The sequence below is a fragment of the Psittacula echo genome (genome assembly GCF_963264785.1).
Source record: "Psittacula echo genome assembly, chromosome: 3".
NCBI classification, from domain to species: domain Eukaryota; kingdom Metazoa; phylum Chordata; class Aves; order Psittaciformes; family Psittacidae; genus Psittacula; species Psittacula echo.
The window spans coordinates 3,257,766-3,278,983 of NC_137736.1; the positions used below are offsets into that span (position 1 = coordinate 3,257,766).

The 21,218-nt window shown below is 43.8% G+C and overlaps 1 protein-coding gene across 2 annotated transcripts; it reads left to right on the plus strand.

The window, feature by feature from the left end:
* The first annotated feature begins 6,845 nt into the window (after positions 1–6,845).
* Positions 6,846–19,733, plus strand: TAGLN3 (transgelin 3). 2 transcript variants are annotated; one of them, XM_080612441.1, is made up of 6 exons: positions 7,071–7,135; positions 8,038–8,108; positions 8,522–8,703; positions 9,561–9,735; positions 14,830–14,932; positions 19,221–19,733. In XM_080612441.1, the coding sequence occupies exons 3-6, from the start codon at positions 8,524–8,526 to the stop codon at positions 19,360–19,362; spliced, it is 600 nt and encodes a 199-aa protein (XP_080468567.1). In that variant the 5' UTR covers positions 7,071–7,135; positions 8,038–8,108; positions 8,522–8,523; the 3' UTR covers positions 19,363–19,733. The 2 variants fall into 2 exon arrangements, with proteins under 2 accessions (XP_080468566.1, XP_080468567.1); XM_080612440.1 differs by lacking the exon at positions 8,038–8,108 and having other exon boundaries at positions 6,846–7,135.
* Positions 19,734–21,218: the final 1,485 nt, after the last annotated feature.

Here is a 21,218-nt window from a genome sequence, read left to right on the forward strand (position 1 = left end):
CCACCAACAAACCAAAAATACTCCAAACCCTAGATTTCAGATGAGTTCCTGTGAAATACAGTTTTATTTAGGCTTGAATACTGCAAAACTCAAGACGCTATGAAGTAATAAAAGATTGAATTTGGGTATAAGAGTAAATTAGACAGCTCTAGTTTAGATGTAAACCTTCTAATTCAAGTGTATTGATTCCCTAGCTCAGGAAACTTGTTTGATGTATTGCAGCATTCCATAAAATACGAATTTCCAGGTATTTCTGTTTCTGGAGTAGACTTTTTTCCTCTTTGTCCACTACTTAAGCTTCAAAACCTCTTGAATGTGTTTTTTACTTGTGAGAAAAATCAGTTCAGGGGGTTTATGCAGATTGCTCGGCCACTTCCACTCCTGAAGGTTGAGCTGTGTTCATGTTCGTGTATTGTTAAACAGTTGCCATCTTTTTATGTATCAGATAAAACCTGAAAGATAGACGTTGTGGGTTTTAAGGACACAGGCAAATCAAAATCCAGTTACTTCAGTGCTTTCTGCTCTTACCTGTGGCAATGTTTTTAACCTACTCTTGTCACAGCTCTTGAGTTGCTTTTGAAAGAGGAAGTTGGCATAAAGTGAAGTGCAGTAATTCCAGAGCAATTAATTTTAATTAAGGCTCAATGTAACGAGTTGTTTTGATGTCCCTTTTGTTCACAGGTGTTAAAGGTATTTCAGTAACTGAAAGCTTTTGAGCTATTTCTTCTTTTATATTGGGATTTATACCTATAAACACTGAATTAAGCCAAAATACTTCAGACAGGGAAAAGTCTTCATGTGCCTGCATACATTGTAGTGTGTTTCTCTTGCAAGAATGGTGGTGTAGTCATTCAAAGCTTCACTTTAGCCTTTATTAAGTAATTGATTTTCTATGGATAAGGTCTTATTTTCCAATGCCTTAGAGCTAGATGAAAACAAATATGAAGGGGAGCAGTCAGGATTAGGTTTTCGGGGTTCTTCTAACCTTTCCCACATTAGTCTGCTGTAATAACTTCAGGTGGGAGAAGGCAGCGTAACAGGGTTGACACAATTGTCTAGGGTCCAAAACTGCAGCATCGGTTTGCTCAAACCACAGCATTACTGAAACTTAGTCCTAGGGAGTTTTGTTGTTTGCTGTTTTCCTTCTCTGCTTCCTAACTCAGTTAATGTAATATGACTGTTAGTGGTAACATTCATATTACAGGTACATCCCACATCTGCTACATACAGCATGAATGCAAAGGCAGACATGATGCTTTCTTTATACAGTACTCCAGATAGTATTTTGAGATGCAGCGGGTGCTAGTGCCCTTCTCTCTGTGTTCACCTATCATGTTCTAAATCCAGTCTATATTCCGTAAGTATGAAGAGGTGGCTCTGAGGTAACCTTAAGCAGAGAGTTTTTCCTCTGACTTTGCCACGATAGTTCCATTGGTGTTTCATTTTGCAAGCATAGCATTTTTCTTGTGTTCATGCTGGAAATTACCAGCACGTTGATTACTGTCAATTTGGCGTGTCCAAATGCCTGAAAAGAAGGGGTAGATGATAACCAGGGAGATTAGCATCCTACCCATGACTAGCTCTTGATCTGTCAGGCACTTTTGACCATCTTGAATGATACAGAACCATGTTTTGTCCCCTGTGGCATCTCTTTAGTCTTTGCTAGTAAGTGCCCGGATAGTGAATTACTTTCAATATTAGTCATGTTTCAAAACAAGTATTCATTTTCTCTGTAGAAATACTATGTTAAACAAGGGTGTTACAGATTTGGGAAGCTCTGCATGGTGAAAATGTTTAAAATCATTGGGGTTTTTTTCTTAAGGACTTCTAATTTGCTGTTGCATACAAAGTATGTTTTGTGAGTATCTAATGAATATGTGTTTCCTTGCACAAAATAATCAGTGTCTTTCAAATTTACCAGCTCCATCTTGTGCTGCCTGTGGAGTTGGGTTTTCTTTGACTACCGTAATCTGCACATAGTTATTTTTAGTAGCTCTCTTAGCTCAAGTTGTTAGCCTTCTAATTGTCTATAACCTTTGGCAGATGTGAATGTGACTTCTGGGCTCATCTGTCGCTGGCTGTGGTATGGACCTGTTGGGGCTGACACTGCTGTCACAGTGCAAGGAGGTTCTGGGCACTGACTGGGCAACTCAGCTGCTTGTGTTGTTGGTTTTAATCAAACAATAGTAGTTGAAGAAGTACCTGGAGGTATTTGTCATCTATGTAATGCTTAAAAAATGGCTCCTGCTGGGGAGTTCCAGTCAGTCAAGTTTCATGAGTTAATAACAAAAAGCTTTTATAGCTAGGCAGAAAGCTTGATTAGCATGCAATACCTTGTTTTCGTTAACAAGAAGCAAAAGCGTTGCCAGCTGACCTTGTCTGTCCCTAGTCCTTACCAGCATTTTTGTTTCAGTTCTATTGCAAAATCAATCTACTTGTGCCTTAACTTGTGGGAAAAAAACCCAAAACCCCAAAACCTAAAACCCCAACAATCCTATTTTACCTTCTAAAAAGGGAAGTGATGAGGCATGCTTTCCTTGTTTGGGATTAAACTCTGCAATAGACCAGTATGTGTTGAAGGAGTCTCTAAAGCTTATTCAACTTGTTTCCTAATAAACAAGGGCTCTTATTCAATGTATTTTGAGCTGTACTAATGCAGCTTTAAATACATGTATTTTTATCTTGTCAAGTGTTCTATTTGTTCTGTCTCTTCCATTGTTTGGCTTTGTATTACACATTTCAGCTGCTTTGGTTTTGTTGGGGTCTTTTGGGGTTTGTTGTTTTTTCTTTGTTAAATGGTGTTAAGTGTTTCATGTAATTTCAGTTTCACTTATTTTCTCTTGCATCAATGCTAAATGCAAACAAAGCAGTTCACAAAACCCTCCTAGCTGCATAGGCCTTAGAAGAACTGCCTCGTGCTGTTTCTTTCTCATGTTAATTTTGATGATGCGCTCTCTTGGACACGGCTGTTATTCAATGGGGCTAACAGATTTATGGTACCATACTTTCCGCACAGAATTAAAACGTGCTTAGAGCCCAACTTCCAGCCAGCTCCGTGTCTGCAGCTGCTCAGATGTTTCCAATGCTCTAGTCATACTGCAATGCAGAGTTACGTGTTCAGAACTTGGTCAGAGTCACTACATTAGGTCTCTGCTTGTCACTTCTCCTTGAGCTTTATCCCCTTCTCTGATTGGGGGAGGGTGCAGCAGTGGGAGGGAATAATGATGTCTTGAGGAATAATGAGGTTTGAACTTACTTAGGTTTTAAGTTACACAGTTGTGCTGTTATAGAGGGGCCTACCTTACCCTTCCAGATTTTGGGGGTTTTCCTTAATGCTAAAACATGTTAAAGGCTTCCCTGGAAATAGAAGAGGGTTATGGCTTTCACTTGTCTGCAACATGAGCAATCTCTGCTTTGAGCTGATGCACAAATCCAATGAGATGTGTGAGAACGCAGGATTTCACTCAAGCTTGGTGAGAATTCACTAACTGCGTTCCGGCTGGCACAGAAATACCAACAATCAGTGCGCACTCTTGCCCCTCTGCCCTTGTTCTCGAGCCCTGCAGGGGCAGGAAAGGCCGAGGGAACTCAGTTACCCTGTTTAACAGCAGGCAGCTTGCTGCATGCAGGATTTTAATGCTGCTGCGCATCGTGCTTTTCTCCTGGCAGATGTTTTCTAGGGGAAGAGAGAGCTGTATTACAGCCTCTGTTGAAGAGGCAGAGATGAAGGACAGAAATACCTGCTCACGGGTTTACTGTTCATAGGTCAGTTTTTATAGCTCAGATTTACTTTGTGGCTGTAGGACCTCATCTCTCTTCAATATGTGTTTGCCTAGGACAGAAGAATTTTAGTTACAGCCTTGGCCATGCTATGCCTAAATCTAAATTACAGGACCTATTGCAGTCTAGTTGCAGGCTTGACCTTGTATTTCTTTCAAGTCCTGCATATGTAAGTTATATGGTCCAATGCTTCTATATAATTAAAGATAAACGAGTGTCTTCCGTGCGATGCAGTAAGTGTAGCTTGTGTTCTGCTCAGGGGATGAGGAATAGGCGCGCTCTCAGCCTGCTGTTGCGTCTTGATTTGCGTTTGGAAAGGAGCTTTGCCTAGCTCTGCATTTATACTTGGAATGAAGCGCAAGTGACAGCTGCTAGAGCTTCCACTCGCTTGGTTCTGAAACTAAAATACAAATGCTTTTAGGCTAGCACGTGAAAGGCTGCGTTCTTTTTGGGCCTCCTGACCTGCACCGTGTTGCCTGCTCGCCTCCCACAAGGCAACATGAGAAGGTCGCTGCTGCCTGTTGGGGCGAAAGCAGGTGCTCGTGTCTGTGGCAAAGGTATGCTGAACAGCAGCACACTTAAAGGTTGGAGGGATGTAAATGGCCTGCCCAGGCTGTGGTCCTGGAAAAGCAATCCCTGAAGGGCACAGGCTGCCTGGGATCAGGCGCGTTGGCCTCGTGAGAAGCTTCTCCTTTGCTTCTGTATTCAATACGGTTTGTTGGCAGAAAGTGTGCCCTTAGGACAGTAACTGTTGAAAAAGTCCCCGACAGCAAAGCTCAATCCCTAATCATAAGAAGCAGCTTTTATTAGTTTGGGTGCCATGGTTTAGTGTGAGGTGTCCCTGCCCATGGCAGGGGGTTGGAACTGGATGATCTTAAGGTCCTTTCCAACCCTGACTATTCTATGATTTAGTGTGGGGATTTGATCTTTTTTGTTTGCTTGCAAATGTTGCTGCCTGTCTGACCTATGTTTCAATGAAATAAAGACATTGCCATTTTTCTGTTCTTCCAGTGAGTAATTTTCAAGCCAAGGTAGTTCTCCAAAGGTATCATTTGTGTTGGGGACAGATAAAAAACGGGCTGTGTTGGTTTTCCTTCCAGGAACCTGTCAATCCAGCACAAGACAAAAGATGCTGAGAAATAGAATGCACAGTTTACCTCCAAGGCCATCTTGAATTTGGGGAATGCTGGCAATTATAGCCACGGAAATTGATTTCCAATGGTAAGTGGGAAAAGTTTCTGCTGGCAAGCTGCATGGAAGGTGGTTAATGGCATAAGAATCCCAGATACCCTGCTGGCCATGGCAGCCTTAGGAGATGCCTTGTTCTGCAGACCAGAGTGTCAGTCCATTTTGGTCTGTCTCACAACTAGGAAGGTTCTTCCTTTCTAAATGACTTTGCTTTTAATCTCAAATTTCAAGTGTTCAAACTATGCATTTCCTTGGGGTTTAACATCTTCAGAGCTGGCAGGGAAACCCTTCTGCAGGGGTAAGAGAGGATGCTTACGTTAGCAGCTTTTGTCTTTGAGGCTTTGTAGATTTTAGATTTCAAATTAATGGGGAAGTTGGAGTTTTTATAATGAGTGTTTATTTGAATATGAATTTTAAATGAGGTCTCCACGCAGCCTTCTCTTCTCCAGGCTGAACAGCCCCAACTTTCTCAGCCTGTCTCCATACGGGAGGTGCTCCAGTCCCCTGATCATCCTCATGGCCTCCTCTGGACTTGTTCCAACAGTTCAACATAAAAAGGACATGGAACTGTTGCTGCAGTACCTTTGCTGCTGAAACCCTTCCCTTTCTTCTACATCACGTTTCTAGCCACCAGGCTTTAATGTGCCTGTGTCTCACAGAAAGAACTCGAGTTCCTTCAGTTCTTCTTGGCTTTGTAGCCACAAGTGTTTGCCATTTCTTAACTTCTGGTTTTGGTGAGCTAAGCAGATAATCCTTCCCAAGTGATTACGGTACCGGTTCTGATTTTCCATCCTCTGGTTGCTGGAGTGACTATTTGAATTGACTTCATTCTTTCCCCGCTTTGTCCAAAGAGCGATGGTCAGAACTGGATATGATGTCCCCATTCCTGTTGCACCTCCCACGTCTTCTTCAGCCAAGCCCTTTGGTCACGATGTCTTACTCAGTGTCTCTGCCCACCTATTTATCTTCCATCACCGTCTGCATTTTAACACATGGGACATTGCTGTGTTCTGAAAAGCACTTTTCTGATGATGGAAGTCTGGGCTTTTTTTATGGCTTCTGATAACCTAGTCAATAGTTCAGGGCTGAGAATGCATTCTTGTACAAACTGCATAAAAATATACGGTCATTAATGATTTTTCAGTTAAAGGCATGCTATAGGAGCTACTAGTTAGCCAGCTTTCATCTCTTTAAAGTGTCATGTTGTTTCAGAATCGCTTTAGTTCCCTAATCAACGTGTCATGGCCAACTCTAATATATTACAGAGCTTTTAGTAGATTGCATCAACACTATGGCTTTAAAAGGAAATAAATCATTCCATTGTTTTCCCCAGGATTGATGGCACAGAAGCGGGCTTATGATTGGATCGTTCGTACTTTGGAAATTGTGGTGGGGGCTGGCATTTGTCCATTTCTCTGCAGCTTTCCTGGTTTTCAAAGCCTTATTAAAGATTGATATTGATGGACAAGCTTGCTTTTCAGCCTTCACAGTATGGGAAGGTCCCTGGAGAACAGGCTGCGTAGCCAACAGCTGTGAAGGGGGAGACCTCTGCTCTGCAGCTTAGGAAGGTTAAATTACCCATCCCTGCCCCCAAGTTGGAAAATGAGGTCAGGGGCTGAGGCAAAGGAAGGTGGCTTTTGTGAGACCTCTGAAGCAATGAACACCCGAGTGTGACCAGAAGCAGCCAAGCAACCTAGGTAGCTCCCTTATGAACAGAAGAGGGCAGAAATATCTCCAAGTGCAAAATAAAGTGTTTTATTCTTTGTGGGGCCAGCCAAAGAGCGTGAGGCCTGACCCTTAACAGTTACTTGAATGTAAAGGATGTCAAAATCACATACTGCCTTTTACCGTTGCAGCTGCAGTTTATACTCCAGGCTTGGTTTGCATCTTGGTTCCTGTGCGTTTGCTGTGCCTTCAACAGCGTGTTCACTGGGCCGGAAAGCACTCAAGTGATGGCCTTGTCACGTAGCGTGCTCTCAGTTATGTAAGCGAATATTTCATTGGGATTTAAAACTACCGGTGCAGAGAAGAGAAAGCACTCAATGAAAAGCCTGTGGAGGACAACGATGAACTGGGTCATCTGTTCAATTTTTCATCTCTTGCGTCTGCCCAAGCCCAGCAGCATCTGAAGCTGTTTATGTCTTGGAATTCATGGTCTTAATGAAAGGTAAATCTGTGCAAATCAGACCAGACGTGAAGTCTCTTGTCTTAACTTCCCTTCTCTACCCTCCCACCACTGCAGTGGTGTAATCAAAGTTTAAACTACTGTACGTGGCCATAGCTCCCTTGTTATCACTGGAGGTATGCTGACTCATACCATACGATCTCTCTGCTTGCTAGTTTTCTGCAACTTCCCCTTGGTTTTAGGGGTTCAAGTTGTTTTCTCAGGATACTATTACACTATTGCATAGTCAAATATATACTGATGATAGGGTGATAACAATATTGTACTACCTGCCTTCTCTTCCTTGGCTTTTCATCCTGTTGCCCCCTTGTTGAAACTTTTTATCAGCACTTGGACAGGGAAGAGGAGAAGTTAATTTTCACGCTCAAAGCCTGTTAGTAGTGTGATGCAGAACAGGGAGAAAAAGGTTTTGCTTCTGCTTTGTGATTAAAAATACACAAGCTGTGCAGTGTCCTGGTTTCAGCGGTAGTAATTTATGTTATCTTCATTTAAGAGAACGCATCCCCTCCATTTGTATTCCTTACTATCTGATACTGAGGTGCTCAGTGCAGTTTAGGTTGATGCAGACTAGGAGGAGTAAAACTGAGCCTGTAGGGTGAGCAGCGCCAGGCTGAGGAAACATGCATGGAAACAGACTGCAGATGGGCGAGATAAACAGGATCCCCAGGCTGTGACTGAGTAGGCAGGCCTCTTTAATGGCTCTTAGCAACGCCCCTGCTTTGACCCTCCTCATACGCGAGGAAAATCAAATCAATACACTGTTCTTCAAACCACGATGCTGCAGCAGCAGCAGGGCGTTGTGGCAGCCTTCGTCTCTTAAATTCATCAAAGCTTCTCGGTTTGCTGATCTCTGGATACCCATCCCTGCATCTCTGCTGAGGAAGACCCTGACTGCATCTTTAATCGGATTGATTGAGCTCCCATGTACAGCCGCCTTCTTATTAGCAAGTATTAGGTAGGCAATTTTAAAGCGCTTTTGGATTTGCCGGCAGCTTTAATGTTGATCTGAAAAGTCTATTGTATTCTCTGTAAACACAGCAGAAGCCTCTCTTTAAAACCTACTCTGTTTTAGATCTTGCTTTTCTTCTTTTGCTGTGGTGGTTGGGCAGGGGGGGACTGTTGTTTTTTCCTTCTTTAAATAAAAAGAATGTTGTAGCTGATTTGTGCTTTTGGAAAAGGATATTCCCTCTTTGATCCCTCCCCTGCTCTGCAGAACAGCTATAACCGGTGCCATACAGTTACTTTCAGTGTTGATGAACATCTGTTCAACTGTCTAACGTACAGGGCAAGCTGCTCACTCTTTTATCCTTTAATTTTCCGGTGCAGATCTGGACTCTGCCCACTAAGAAAGTTCTGCTTTGGTTCCAGAGATGGCAAACAGGGGACCAAGCTATGGCTTAAGCCGAGAAGTTCAGGAAAAGATTGAACAGAAATACGACCCGGAATTAGAGTCGAGGCTGGTGAACTGGATTATTGTACAGTGTGGAGAACAGATAGAGCACCCTCCTCCTGGCAGGCAACACTTTCAGACCTGGTTGATGGATGGAACGGTAAGTGGTTTGTCCAATTATGTTCTTGCATGTGTTTGTATTCACAGTGTCCTCATTTTCTGTGTTCCTCTAGCTAAACTGGTCAGAGCTTATGGCCAGTGCAGAAATAGGTATGTTAGTATCTGATTTATCTTCTTTTGACCGGAGTCTTAATCTCAGAAGATAATTATTCTACCAGTGCAGTGTGATTAGTTCAGATTCTTGTGAGTCATGCATGTTATATATGAGCATGACTCACTCCTTCAGCCACCTTTTCTCATACAGTTAAACGAGATTTGGTTTAAAATCAGATGCATACTTTCCCGATTAAGAAACAATCAGTGTTGAGAAGGAAAAGGTTTAGAGATTAGAAAACGTGAAGGACTGAATTATGTCAGAGCTGTTTTCTCCTTGGGAAATAATTCTGCAGCTCAAACATTGTATTCCATTGGGCTATTGAACAACAGGCAGATGCTGCTGTTTGCAGTGGGCTGTAAGAATACGCTAATGGCTGAACCTCTGCCAAAGTGACTTTAACAATATTTCAATTGACATTGCTTATGTTTTTGGCACGGGCATGTGGTTTCTTCCTTGTCAGTTGTTATATAACCTTTACCAGCGATCGCTCTGTTGTTCCTGGCAAGCAGATTAGGATTTATATGGTCAGGCTATTGCCATCAGTTAATGAAAGCTTTAATGTATTTCTAATATACTTTGATTATTATCAATTCACTGCTTTTGTTTTGAATTGAAGGGATTGTGTCCTTGACAGAAACTGGCCGGGTCAAAAAAGCATTTTGCAGCATCATTTCGTGTGCAGAAATTGCCTTCTAGCTTGGTGACTGCTGTCTAATTTTGTTTCTGTGTTTCTCTCTCAGCTGTTATGCAAGTTGATAAACAGTTTACATCCAAAGGGAAATGAGCCCATTGCAAAGATCTCTGAGTCAAAAATGGCTTTTAAGCAGATGGAACAAATTTCTCAGTTCTTAAAAGCTGCTGAAATCTACGGAGTCAGAACAACAGATATTTTCCAGACAGTGGATTTATGGGAAGGTAAAAATAATGAACTGGAAGTGATCTTGCAATCTTCATTTGACTTTGCTTTGATGTGTTGTGAACGGTGCATTTTGTCTAAGGCACAGTCTCTCATGTAATTATCTTTTGTTTCTGTTTGCCTTACCTTATTGCCATGTTCTTCCCGTGGTGCATTATCTCCTCTGAGGGTTTTATATTACCCTGAGGGCATAACGGAGCCTTTCCAAGCTCATGTTATCCAAAAGCCCATCATTCTCATAGAAATCCACAGACCTAATAAAATCAATGTTCTCTATGCTAATTATTTCCAAGTAAATAGCTTCTACTAGCAAATATGGTAACCCCTCATTTTCTGGTGAGAAGATTTTATTGCAGTTTTCAAATTACAAGCAAAGCTTAAATTAGAGCTTTAAAATGCATTCCCAGGAGCATATATGCCTCTCTGAAGCGTATGAGGGCTCGTTTATGAATAGAGAGAAGTAGAACTCACTGCTATGCCATGTTAGCTGAGCATCTCTAAGGATACAGTCTTGTAAGAGAGGTCACTATGGCAACAGCAGAAATAATTCAGAGTACCCTGATGGTTTTGCAGTAAGCCAGGTGAAGCCTATATCTCCATCCAATGCTCGAAATGGAAACTGTGTGTTCTGGTTCCTGAAGAGCTGAGTCATTTGTGCATCTGTACGGCTGGGTTTGCCCGCTTCTGTGGTGATGCTAACCAAATTCACTGTAGATCCTGCATCTCTCTGGACAAAGCAGGGCAAAATGCCTTGCGTGCGGGCTCAGAGCAAGGACAGCTGCAGGATAGTGAAAGGATCAGAAGTCTGCCATGAGAGTGAAACCGTGGAAAGAGGAAAACAAGCCACGGGGAAAGCTGGCCGGCACAGTTTTGTGGGGGCACGCATGGCGCACAAACAGTGGGGTCTGTATTCACAGGGTGTCGGGATGCGTGGAAGAGATCGCTCCTCTGAAGGACATGAAAGACTGAGGGTACTCTGTGACTGGGTTAGAAGGGAAGGATGTACTGACAGCTGGAGTTACTGGGATCTGTGGTGTTCTCAGGGTGCCAGATTTGCTTGACAACCCTTCCCTTGGGTGCAAGGGCAGGATTGTTTCTTCCAGTTCAGTCTTTAGGGTTTCATCCCATCTACCTTTAAGTATCTCAAAGGAAGGGATTTTCACTTCCCTGGTGTAATACCCTCCCACCCCTCAGCTTAGCATGCTGTTGAAAGAGAAGCTCTTGCAAGGGATGATAATAGCTCATTTCAGATGAGCTTTGCAGTCTTTTGCTTCTCATAATGGCTTCACAGCATGCAAATGAAAACATGGTACAAAACAACTTGCTTTGAAGACCAAAAAGCTGCTAATGACGGTGGCTCTCTCCTCATTTCCTTTCACTCATCACCCTTTCTCAACAAATGTAAGGGGAAAAGCTGGTAACTTCCAGAGGCCAGGAAGTAAAAACCCAACTTGCTACGGAAGAGGGAAACATGCAAGTCATTGCTCCACTCTTATTTTAGGACTTACCAAAGCTAATCTGTGTCTCCTCACTTCCCTGCTCCCTTTTCATCCCTTCTGCTGCTCATTTCAGTGCTGAGATGAAACAGTATGTGTCTCCAGTAGGGACTCGCCGCAAGCTTTTTGTGTCTAACCGTAACTCTGACCTCTAGCATCTGTGCTGCTTCAGGGCTGAATCCTGGATGCATTAGCTGGACAGAAAGGGCAGTCTCTTTTTCACTGTATCATAATTACAGCACTCCCATAATTCACACCATAACCTCTTCAGAAGCAGAAGAGGTGTCAACGTGTGTTTATAGAGAAAGAGGGAAATAACAATATTTGTGACTGAAAAATAGCTTTTCTCTGGCACTGGTTGTTTTCTGAGGGCTTTTGCTTTGAATCTTAGTAATGGTTAATGAAAATGGTTTAGGATGCAATTTGCTGTTGGCTGTTTCCAACTCACTCAGTCCATCTGGTGCATTTTCCTTCATCTCTGCAACTTCTTGGTCCAGAAGAAGTATTGCCTCTTCTGGTCCTTTCTTACGTAAATGTTGCATGCTGAGCAGCTTTCCCTAATCCATCCCATGATACTATAGTCATTGTTTTTTACAGATACCTCCCTGGTATATTTTGAGGCAGGCAAGCAGCAGATGTACCTCTAGGTTCTTGTTAATCTTTACTAGAAAGCATTTTAGGAATACTATGCAGAGCAGTTCTTGGTCTTTGGCTTTGAAACTTCCCATTTCTGATCCTGGAGAAGAAGGCTTTCCAGCCAGGTTTCCCCAAAGAGAAAGACTTGGCACAAGAAGCGAACAGAGGCCCCTTCCTCCTTGTGCAGGCAGTGCCAAGATCCTTGATGAGGCTGTGCTATCCATAGCGTACTGCAGGGGACACTGAAGACGCAGAAGAAATGCCATCAGCATAGGTCCCTGCAGCATGAGTCAAGGGGGCTGATGTGGGGGGCCCGGCGGGCAGCCCCCATGGCTGTTGATGAACAAGTGCTGGAGCTGAGGAAAGGCTCTGGCTGCAGTTTCCTGCAATGCCAGCTCAAGCCTGGCTTAGGACAGTGTGTATGGTCCCTGCTGTCAGGCCGCTGCAGTGCGAGGTGACGCTTACTCTTCACATGCCTTTCTCTGCTGACCATTGAGCCCCACGTATCCTCTGCTATAAGCAGGCAAACATCACAAGACCACATGGGTTTGGGGTGTTCCCTCCCCTGCAGCACCCCTCATACACAGCAGGAAGGCTCTGCAAAGCAGGGCCGTGGCTTTGTTTTGTCACACGGTGCTCAGCTCCCACTGGGTCTATTTTTCCCTGCAGCATCTCCCACTCGGCAACGACAAATAAAGCAGAGCTGAGTGCAGAGCATGGTGGGGGGGGGGGCTGCCAGATGGCTCCATGGAGCCCATCATCGTATTTTGCCACCCGTCTTTTGTTTCTTTCTCTTGTTTTCTGTGCTTGCTGTCATTATTCGGCTCATTCACTTTTAAATCCGTCTTCGCATCCCTCTTCATCCCAGTCAGTCGCCACGCTCCTTGTTATATGGGAGGCATGGCAAGGACGTTGCGTGTGGCATCTGTTACAGCATATGGTACCTCTGCTGCTTCGGGGAGCTCTGAGTGCCTCTGCCTCACCCTCTTCCATGAGCGCCTGTGTACATGCATGTGTGGGATGTCAGCTCTTCAGCTGCCCTCTTAAGCAAGGACCTTGTCTGCTGCACCCTGCATTAACAAATACAGTAAAACGAGGGTTCTGGATAGCTGACAATTTATTGTCTGAGCAAATGGTCCCCTGCAGATAGGGTTGCTATAAACTATAATAGGCTGTATGACAGCCACAGTTGGAAGCTGCTAGACATTTTCAGCTTTAGGGCGCCTTCCTCACCTCAGCCAGTGTGTTACACGGTTAGGTTTGTATGAGTCAAAGCCTTGAACTGCATCTGCCTATAATCAGGGTGATGCGCAGCATAAACAGAGGATGTGCAAAGCTCGCTTCCCTCTCTGTTCCAGCTGCTCTACAGGGATCTTCATTAATATCGCTCCTCTGGAGGTAGTTCTGAAATCTGTTATCATCATCATGTCTCTAGGATCTACAGTTAATGTAATGAATTACCTCTTTTCCCTTGTGAAGAACCTGCAGTCAAAATCAAATCTGTGAACCAGAGAAATTACTTTAGGAAAGAGGAAGAACCGGAGCCAAAAGGAAGGGAGGGGACTCATAGGAATGCTTATGGAAGGATTTCAGAAGAAGGGAGAGGCAAAAGGCAGATTTCCAATAACTTACCACCTCACACAGTTGGAAATACACTCTGCAGCTCATTTTGGCTAGGAAGTGTTCCAGAAGTTAAGATATTGGGTAATGGCTTAGAGTCTGTCTGGCTGAAATCTTTATGCCCCTTCCTTTTTTACACCAAGTGGCAAAGTGCAAGGGTAGAACCAAGAAAAGAGGAGCAATCTGAACTTTATAAGATTTTCCATGCCTGCCTTGTTTTGTTTGCTGTTTGTTTGTTTGACTTCCTGGAGGAATGGGCAAGATATGACCGAAAAGGAAAATTTATTGATTATCCTCAATTTTGAAGGAGAGACAGGAGGAATCAGGATTTTTACACACAAACCCTATTGGAAGTGAGCCTTGTATGGCAAAGATTTCAGATGCCCTTTTGGAAAGCTGGTGAATTTTCAGCTAGGTGGAAGGCTTGCCTCTAAGCGAGTGACAGGCAATTTCACCCTTCCCAATACAGGTGGGGTAAATTATCTCCTGAGAAGCTTTTGTCTTGCTGTTGTTTATGGAGGGAACGTAAAGAACTAGTGATGATCAGATCAGTAGCTTCTACCTGGCTAAAGATGAGATGAGCCCTGACTTCTTGCAATGGGGTGAGTGAAGTGAGGAAGGAGGTGAAAGAACTGGGGACCGGATGGCAGGAACCGAAGGTATGAAACCGCAAAGCATCAGTTTTTGGCAGCCTGAGAAAGGAAGCCAGTAGGAAGGATTTGGGAGCTCATTTTATCGTTAAATTGGGAAGGACTGATAGGGATTATCTGTGCAGGGGCTGCTGTGAGTTCTTTTAGCAGAGGGACTGCATGGAATTGCCAGGGATTAAATGGTGTGAGCAGTTTTAGCAAGTTACAGGTGAAGAAACACGCTGTTCTCCTGAAGACACATTTTACTGAGTCTGTTTATTGTTCTTTGTACACCAAAGGGATCTTTTATTAGGAGTAAATTTTGCCAGAAGGGTTATCTGGAAGGATAGAATAGAATAGAGGGAAGGCATTAAATAAAGTTAGAATAGAATTAGGAGGAAGACATTAAATGGAATAGGAGGAAGGATAGAATAGAATGGGGGAAGGCATTAAAATAGGCAGAGGCCTGGAAACCTGGAAATGCCAAGTTTAGCTTTAATGCTGTCCCTTTGATGACTTTTAATATGCTCTTGCCTGTCGGTACCTCCATTTCAGCAACAGTAAAATAGCTTCTGAAATGCTATTAATGCAATGGGGGGGGGGGGGGGGCTGAAGGAGTTAGTTAATACGTTGGATAAGGCTGTTAATTACTGTGCCAAGCTATTTGTTGTGCAAGGATTTCTTATGTTCATTTCTCTGTCTGGCTTTCTAGGGAAGGACATGGCAGCAGTGCAGAGAACTTTAATGGCTCTAGGCAGTTTGGCAGTCACCAAGGATGACGGCTGCTACAAAGGAGATCCATCCTGGTTTCACAGGTAAAGTCCAAAGCACATCTGCTCAGAGCTGCCTTCCCTGAGAAGCTGGTAATATGGTTGGGAATAGAGAGGAAGAATCTTTCCAGTTTCCTTCTAAGGGAAAGATTGTCTTTCCACAGCCTGGAGGAGGAAAGCAAAGACCCCACCATGCAGCAACGTTTTCTACCCTTCAATGGTTCCCAACTTTATCATTAGCACTGCCAGGCCCATGTCTTACTATATCTTGTCAACCTAGAGTTACAACCGGGAGGAGCCTTGTGGGAGCTGTGTAGTGCAGCCTTTTCTCATGTAGCCAAGTCAGGCCACCTTCCTTGTCTCTCCTGCCCCAGAGCTGGGACAGCATTACTGGTACCAGGGGTAAGGAGCACATTGCCTTGGCTCCAGCTCTGGTTTTCTCCTGGAGGCACTCCTTTTGAAGGATGCTGTTAGAGGCTGTGCTGGTGTGGAGACCCTCCTGGGTGGCTGGCTTTTGGTAGTGCACACAGGGAGGAGGATTGCAGTACCCTGCTTCAAGCACCTTTGGGGCTTATCCATCTTGCTTCATGAGGGGCCCACACTGATCGCGGAAGAAGAGATAATTCTCTTGTCCACTGATGTTATCCCTGATTCTTATTCACCAAAAGGAGGTCAACGACACTTAGGAAATTTAGCCACCAGTTTTGATGACTTTCATCTATTTAGCAGCTTCAGCTAATCCTCTCTATCTATTTATGAAGGAAAGGGAACAAAAATGGCAACAGCCATGCAGATACGCGTGTCCTAAGAGGAGCTGGCAGGCAAAGTGTACTTTTGCCTCACATCAGGTAACAGACAGAAAGACGAATGAAGACATCGCTGTCATGGATGTCTGCAAACCCCGATATAACAACCCCTTTACCAAACAAACAGAAGGGGTGAAGCCTTTTCCCTTTTTTTATCACACCAGAAATTAATTCATTTCCAGTCTTTGTTTTCCCTCGGAGAGAACCACTTCCCTATGGAGAATTTTCTATCCTGGCAAAGCTGTTTATTTGCTTTAAGACTCCATTTGTTTTGGAGTTGAGAAGCAGGCACAGAAAGAAAAGGAAATCTTCCCATGGTTAGTTAGCACTCCTGCCTCACAGACATGCTATTGACGTGAGCTTCTGCCATCCACGAGTACTTCTTATGCTGAGATGTCTGAAGCGTGTTAGCAAAGTGAATCCTGACTGCTTGTCTTTGGTGTCCTTGGCTTTTCGGATGTCAAGGTGAGGCTCAGCAGAAGGATAACAAACTTCACTTGGTTTGTCTTAAACCTTCACCTGGTTTAACTGAGGCTAAGGGAGACTTGAGTTTTAGGAGAATAACTGCAAACTCCCATGCATTCTTTATATGAAATTACTTTAACTTAATACAGCGCACAAATAGATTTGTATTTATGGAATATAATTGGGTTTAAAATTGGGTTCAAATCCAGTTACATGCTTTAATATAAACCAGACATGAAATCACTATGACTCAGACAGGCTTATTTGGTTTATGTAACTAAAACAAAGTACTACATGGAAAAACTAATTTACATCTGGACTCCTAATTGTGGGTGGGAACAGTTTTCATTGGCATAAATGAAGATGTGATCACCTCGCTCCTCCCCTAGCTGTCTCTCCTGCCCGTGCCGCTTGAATAGCCAACCCCTACCTATTGCAATCCCTGAACTTCCACTTTGTTGCCACTGCCTTAAGGAAAACAGGTTTTATTTCTATAAGGAGATAGCATATTGCAGATCAGGAGCTGTTTTCTGAGTAGTTTACCCATCCCTTGTAGGCAGGTCAAGCCCTCTCACTGCCACCCAGTATTAGTTGCGAGTCAGGGCTTTCAGGCTCATTCTTAATCTCCTTAAGTTAAATTGAAAGAAGTCAAGATTAAATGGAGTAACAGTATCCGTGCAGGGATCTACAGTGATTAAGATACACTTGAGCTAAGCTGTTTAGCTTTCCATTGTCAGTGTCTCGCATGCCCAGTCCCACCAGGCCTGATTCGCCCTTCCTTGTGTGCCCTAGAAAGGTTCATGGATCAGTGGCTATTTCTTATCTTATGGTTTGACAACCACAAGCACTGGTGCCAAGTTGGCATAAAAAGTGAACAAATCTGGTGGGCTCAGTCTGTGGTATGGGTGACGCCAGGTTATGGCAGACAGGCCAAACAGAACTTGACGTGGTGTAGGACACTGAGGGGGAAAGACTTGCCCTCCCCTCTTTCTCTGCAGTCTCAATTAAAGCTATTTCTACCAAACTAAAAGCAGAATATAAGTACATGTTCTTATCTGCAAGACCATTGTATAATAAATGCGGTGCTTATGATGGTTAAATAACGCTATAGAACCCAAGCTGTACAACGAATTAGTACTGTGGAATTACTCCACCACACGGCTGAAAACTCTAGGAGATAAGAGAAAGAAAGAACAGAATCATAGAATAGTTAGGGTTGGAAAGGACCTTAAGATCATCCAGTTCCAACCCCTTGCCATGCCCAGGGACACCTCACACTAAACCATGGCACCCAAGGCTCTGTCCAACCTGGCCTTGAACACCGCCAGGGATGGAGCACTCACAACCTCCCTGGGCAACCCATTCCAGTGCCTCACCACTCTTACAGTAAAGAACTTCTTCCTTAGATCCAGTCTAAACTTCCCCTGTTTCAGTTTGAACCCGTTACCCCTTGTCCTGTCACTGCAGTCCCTGGTGAAGAGCCCCTCCCCAGCATCCTTGTAGGCCCCCTTCAGGTACTGGAAGAATGCATTCCTGGGATTTTAATTTAAACCAAGGCAGGCACAGTGAACCTGGGATTCAATGAGGTAATAGGAGTAGTTCTAAAAACAGCCTCTTGTGGAGATCCTACAGTGTAAGTATTCTGGGAAAGGAATTAAGCAGCAGTGAGGTTGCTTTCTAAGGCGCCCGCAGTTGTGTGTGCGTCCCTGCAAAGCGGCGTGCCTTCTGTGAGCTGTGGCATCTGAGAGCTCAACATGGGCTTCTCCAAGCCCTCTTATTAGTCTATGCATTAACACTGGAGACCCGTTCTGGAAAGTGATGGGTCAGCACTGATGTCCTGTGGACCTTTCTCACCTCTCTGCTTTGCTGGGCTTTCATCTGAGTTCTTCTCCTGCAAGATCCTGAACACCCTGAGCCTAGCAAGGATTTCAAGTGCTTCTGTGGACTCAAGCCAGGGTGTTCAGCATGGCGCAGGATCAGACCCCTGTGGAGAGGATCATGTTGATGATTTTAGATCACAGCAGGCCCCTAATCTAGCATTCTCATCTTTGTTTCAATATGATTTATTTGGCAGCAACAGGCTGATCCTTCTCCCCTGTGAAAATTGCTTGTTTTCCCCACCTATTATAGATGTAAGACTAATCCAAGATGAACAGTTCCTCTCAGGGCAGCACAGTACAAACTTCTCTTTGGGCTCCAGTGCCATTATCAGGGAAAAGATGCTCTTTCTAAACTCCAACACAGGTTTATTGATCCAAAGGGCTTTTGAGACCAGGGACACCAAACAAACCCGCTCAGTATGGTTTGACAGAAGATAAAGGACTGTCATAGAGTTAAGACACAGGTGCTAAGGGCAAAGTCTATTGCTTAGAGGAGAGAGAACTGGAAATGGCAACAGAGCAACTGTTCTGTCCAGCCAGCAGCCATCATCTGCTCTGCCAAAATGAGGATGTCACATCGCTGACCCATTGTTTCTCTGGGTACATCCAGTTCCTATTTACTCCACAGAGTTAAATTATGCCTATTTTTACTGTTGCCATAGATGGGTATCAATTTGTATTATAGCACAGGTGTTTTGTATTATAGCACATAATTGTATTATTAAATATAAATTGTATTATAAAATAGTATTATAAATTTGTATTATAAAATATACACATAATATATATAATTGTATTATGAAATAATTGTATTATTGTACGGGTGTTTGTATTATAGCACAAGTTTCTGTTGAGAGCGGTAAGGTTTAACACCAATTAACTCTATCACGTGTGTTATATACAGCACTACGTAAGTATTTTACCTGTCACAGCTGCTGGGAAGGTCCTTTGGGTTCTGGCATAAGTGGTACAGTGAGAGCCTGAAGTGTTGTAGGTTTGACTAAAGCATTACTTCTAACTGCAGGAAAGCAATTAGCCCAGCCCGTATTGTCCAGCTCATGGGATGCTGCAAATGAAATATTGCATTACAGGGGACACATCTATTAACGTCAGCCAATATTTCATGATCCTTTGGGCACACGCAGAATGATGTATGTTGCTTTTTTGTGTGTGTCTGGACAGGAAAGCGCAGCAGAATCGACGAGGATTTTCAGAAGAGCAGCTTCGTCAGGGACAGAATGTTATAGGCCTTCAGATGGGCAGCAACAAAGGAGCATCGCAGTCGGGTATGACAGGCTATGGGATGCCAAGGCAGATTATCTGAAGCATCTCTGTAGAGCAAACACTCCTTCTGCAGCATGGTCTGTTTAAAAAGCAAGAAAAAGTGAAAAAAAAAGCTCATTATTTCCCTTTCTGCCTGGTTTTTTAATAGTTAGTGCTCTCTGAGGTTTGGGGTATTTTGGGTTTGGTTTGTTTTATTTGCAGCTGCAAGAGTTCACCTAGGAGCTCTGGTTTTCGTGGTGGTGTGTGTCAGTTCCCAGCACGTGCGCACTGCTGCCTCCTCCTTTTCACTCCTGAACTATGCAAAGAGAATTATTCTGTATTAATTTATTTGCGAAGTGTTATCTTCCGTATTTGTCTCACACTGCACTTGTATTTCAACCGGTAACCTCGTTCTTCGATTCGGTGATGGTATTGTTTGACCTAAGAATAAAGACCAATTAAAGACACCACCTCTTCGACTCATTATTTAAAGGAGGCAAAAGCAAAACCAATGAACACATGGTACAGTGCTGAGGAGTTAAGGGTTTTGAAGGGTCAGTCTTTCTCATCCTTAACTCTGAGCCCTCTCTGAGTGACTCCCTGCTGTAGTCTTTACAGTCTGTGCTAATGTTCAATTTAATGGTTTTCTAAAGGGACATCTAACGTATTTTTCTAAACTAAGATGTATGATTATTCTATTATTATTCTATATGATGTATGATTATTATTATTATTATTCTATGATTCTATTGTTATCTATTGAGTTTGATTCCTGTAGTCCCACCCAATTTAGTTCAGCGTACTGGGTTGACTGCAGCCAGCAAACTTGCGGATGGACCTAGAATCAGTTTAATAAAGAAGGCAAAAGCTGCGTGTGAAAACAAAGCAAAATAAGGAATTAATTCCCTACTTCCCACTGGCAGACAGACATTTAGCCTCTTCCTGGAAAGCAAGGCCTCAACACGCGTGGTGGCAACCTGTTACCTTAGACGTATCTCCTTCCTCCTCCTTTTCCCTGAGTTTTGGTTGCTGACCATGACACCATATGTATGGGATATCCCTTTGGTCAGTTGAGGTCAGCTGTCCTGGCTGTGTCCCCTCCCGGCTTCTTGCTCACCCTCAGCTGCAGGGGCAGGATGAGAAAGGGAGAAGACCTTGACACTGTGCAGGCATTGTTTAGCAATAGCCATTGCACTGGTGTTTGTCAACTGCTTTAGTCACAAATCCAAAGCACGGCATGCTGCAGGCTGCTGGGGAGAAGGTTGAGTCCATCCCAGCCAGTCTCAGTACACCCAGCAGCAGGTGAGTCTCCAGACTTAGGGAATTCTTCACCATGTATTGTGGTTTAACTCCACCCAGCAACTAAGGACCATGCAGATGCTTACTCACTCCCTGTGCTCCCCCTGCCTCAATGGGATGTGAGGAGGACTGGAAAAAGGTCAAACCCACAGGTTGAGATAACAACAGTTTAATAATTGAAGCAAAGTAAAATAATAGGAAAGGAAGAGAGGAATAAACCCCAAGAAATGCAAGTGTAATGCACAGTACCATAGCTCACCACCTGCCGACTGATACGCAGCCCAACCTAAGCAGCAATCTGGGCCTCCTGGGTAACTCCCCCCAGTTCATATACTGGGCATGACATGCTCTGGCGTGGAATACCCCTTTGGCTTGTTTGGGTCAGGTGTCCTGCCTGTGCTGCCTCTCAGCTTCCTGTGCCCCTCCTCACTGGCAGAGCTTGAGACTGCAAAGTCCTTGGTCAAGGTAAACGCTACTGAGCAACAGCTAAACCATCGGTGTGTTATCAGCATTGTTCCCAGACTAAAGCCAAAACACAGCACTGAACCAGCTACTAGGAAGAAAATTAACTCTATCCCATCTGAAACCAGGGCACTGTGAAAGGACAATCTGTCGGTC

What these genes read in the sequence shown, in the direction of transcription:
- TAGLN3 (XM_080612440.1), top strand. An exon ending in GACAGTGGATTTATGGGAAG is followed by an intron (nt 9,736 to 14,829) that starts GTAAAAATAATG and finishes CTGGCTTTCTAG; the next exon opens with GGAAGGACATGGCAGCAGTG. An exon ending in GATCCATCCTGGTTTCACAG is followed by an intron (nt 14,933 to 19,220) that starts GTAAAGTCCAAA and finishes GTGTCTGGACAG; the next exon opens with GAAAGCGCAGCAGAATCGAC.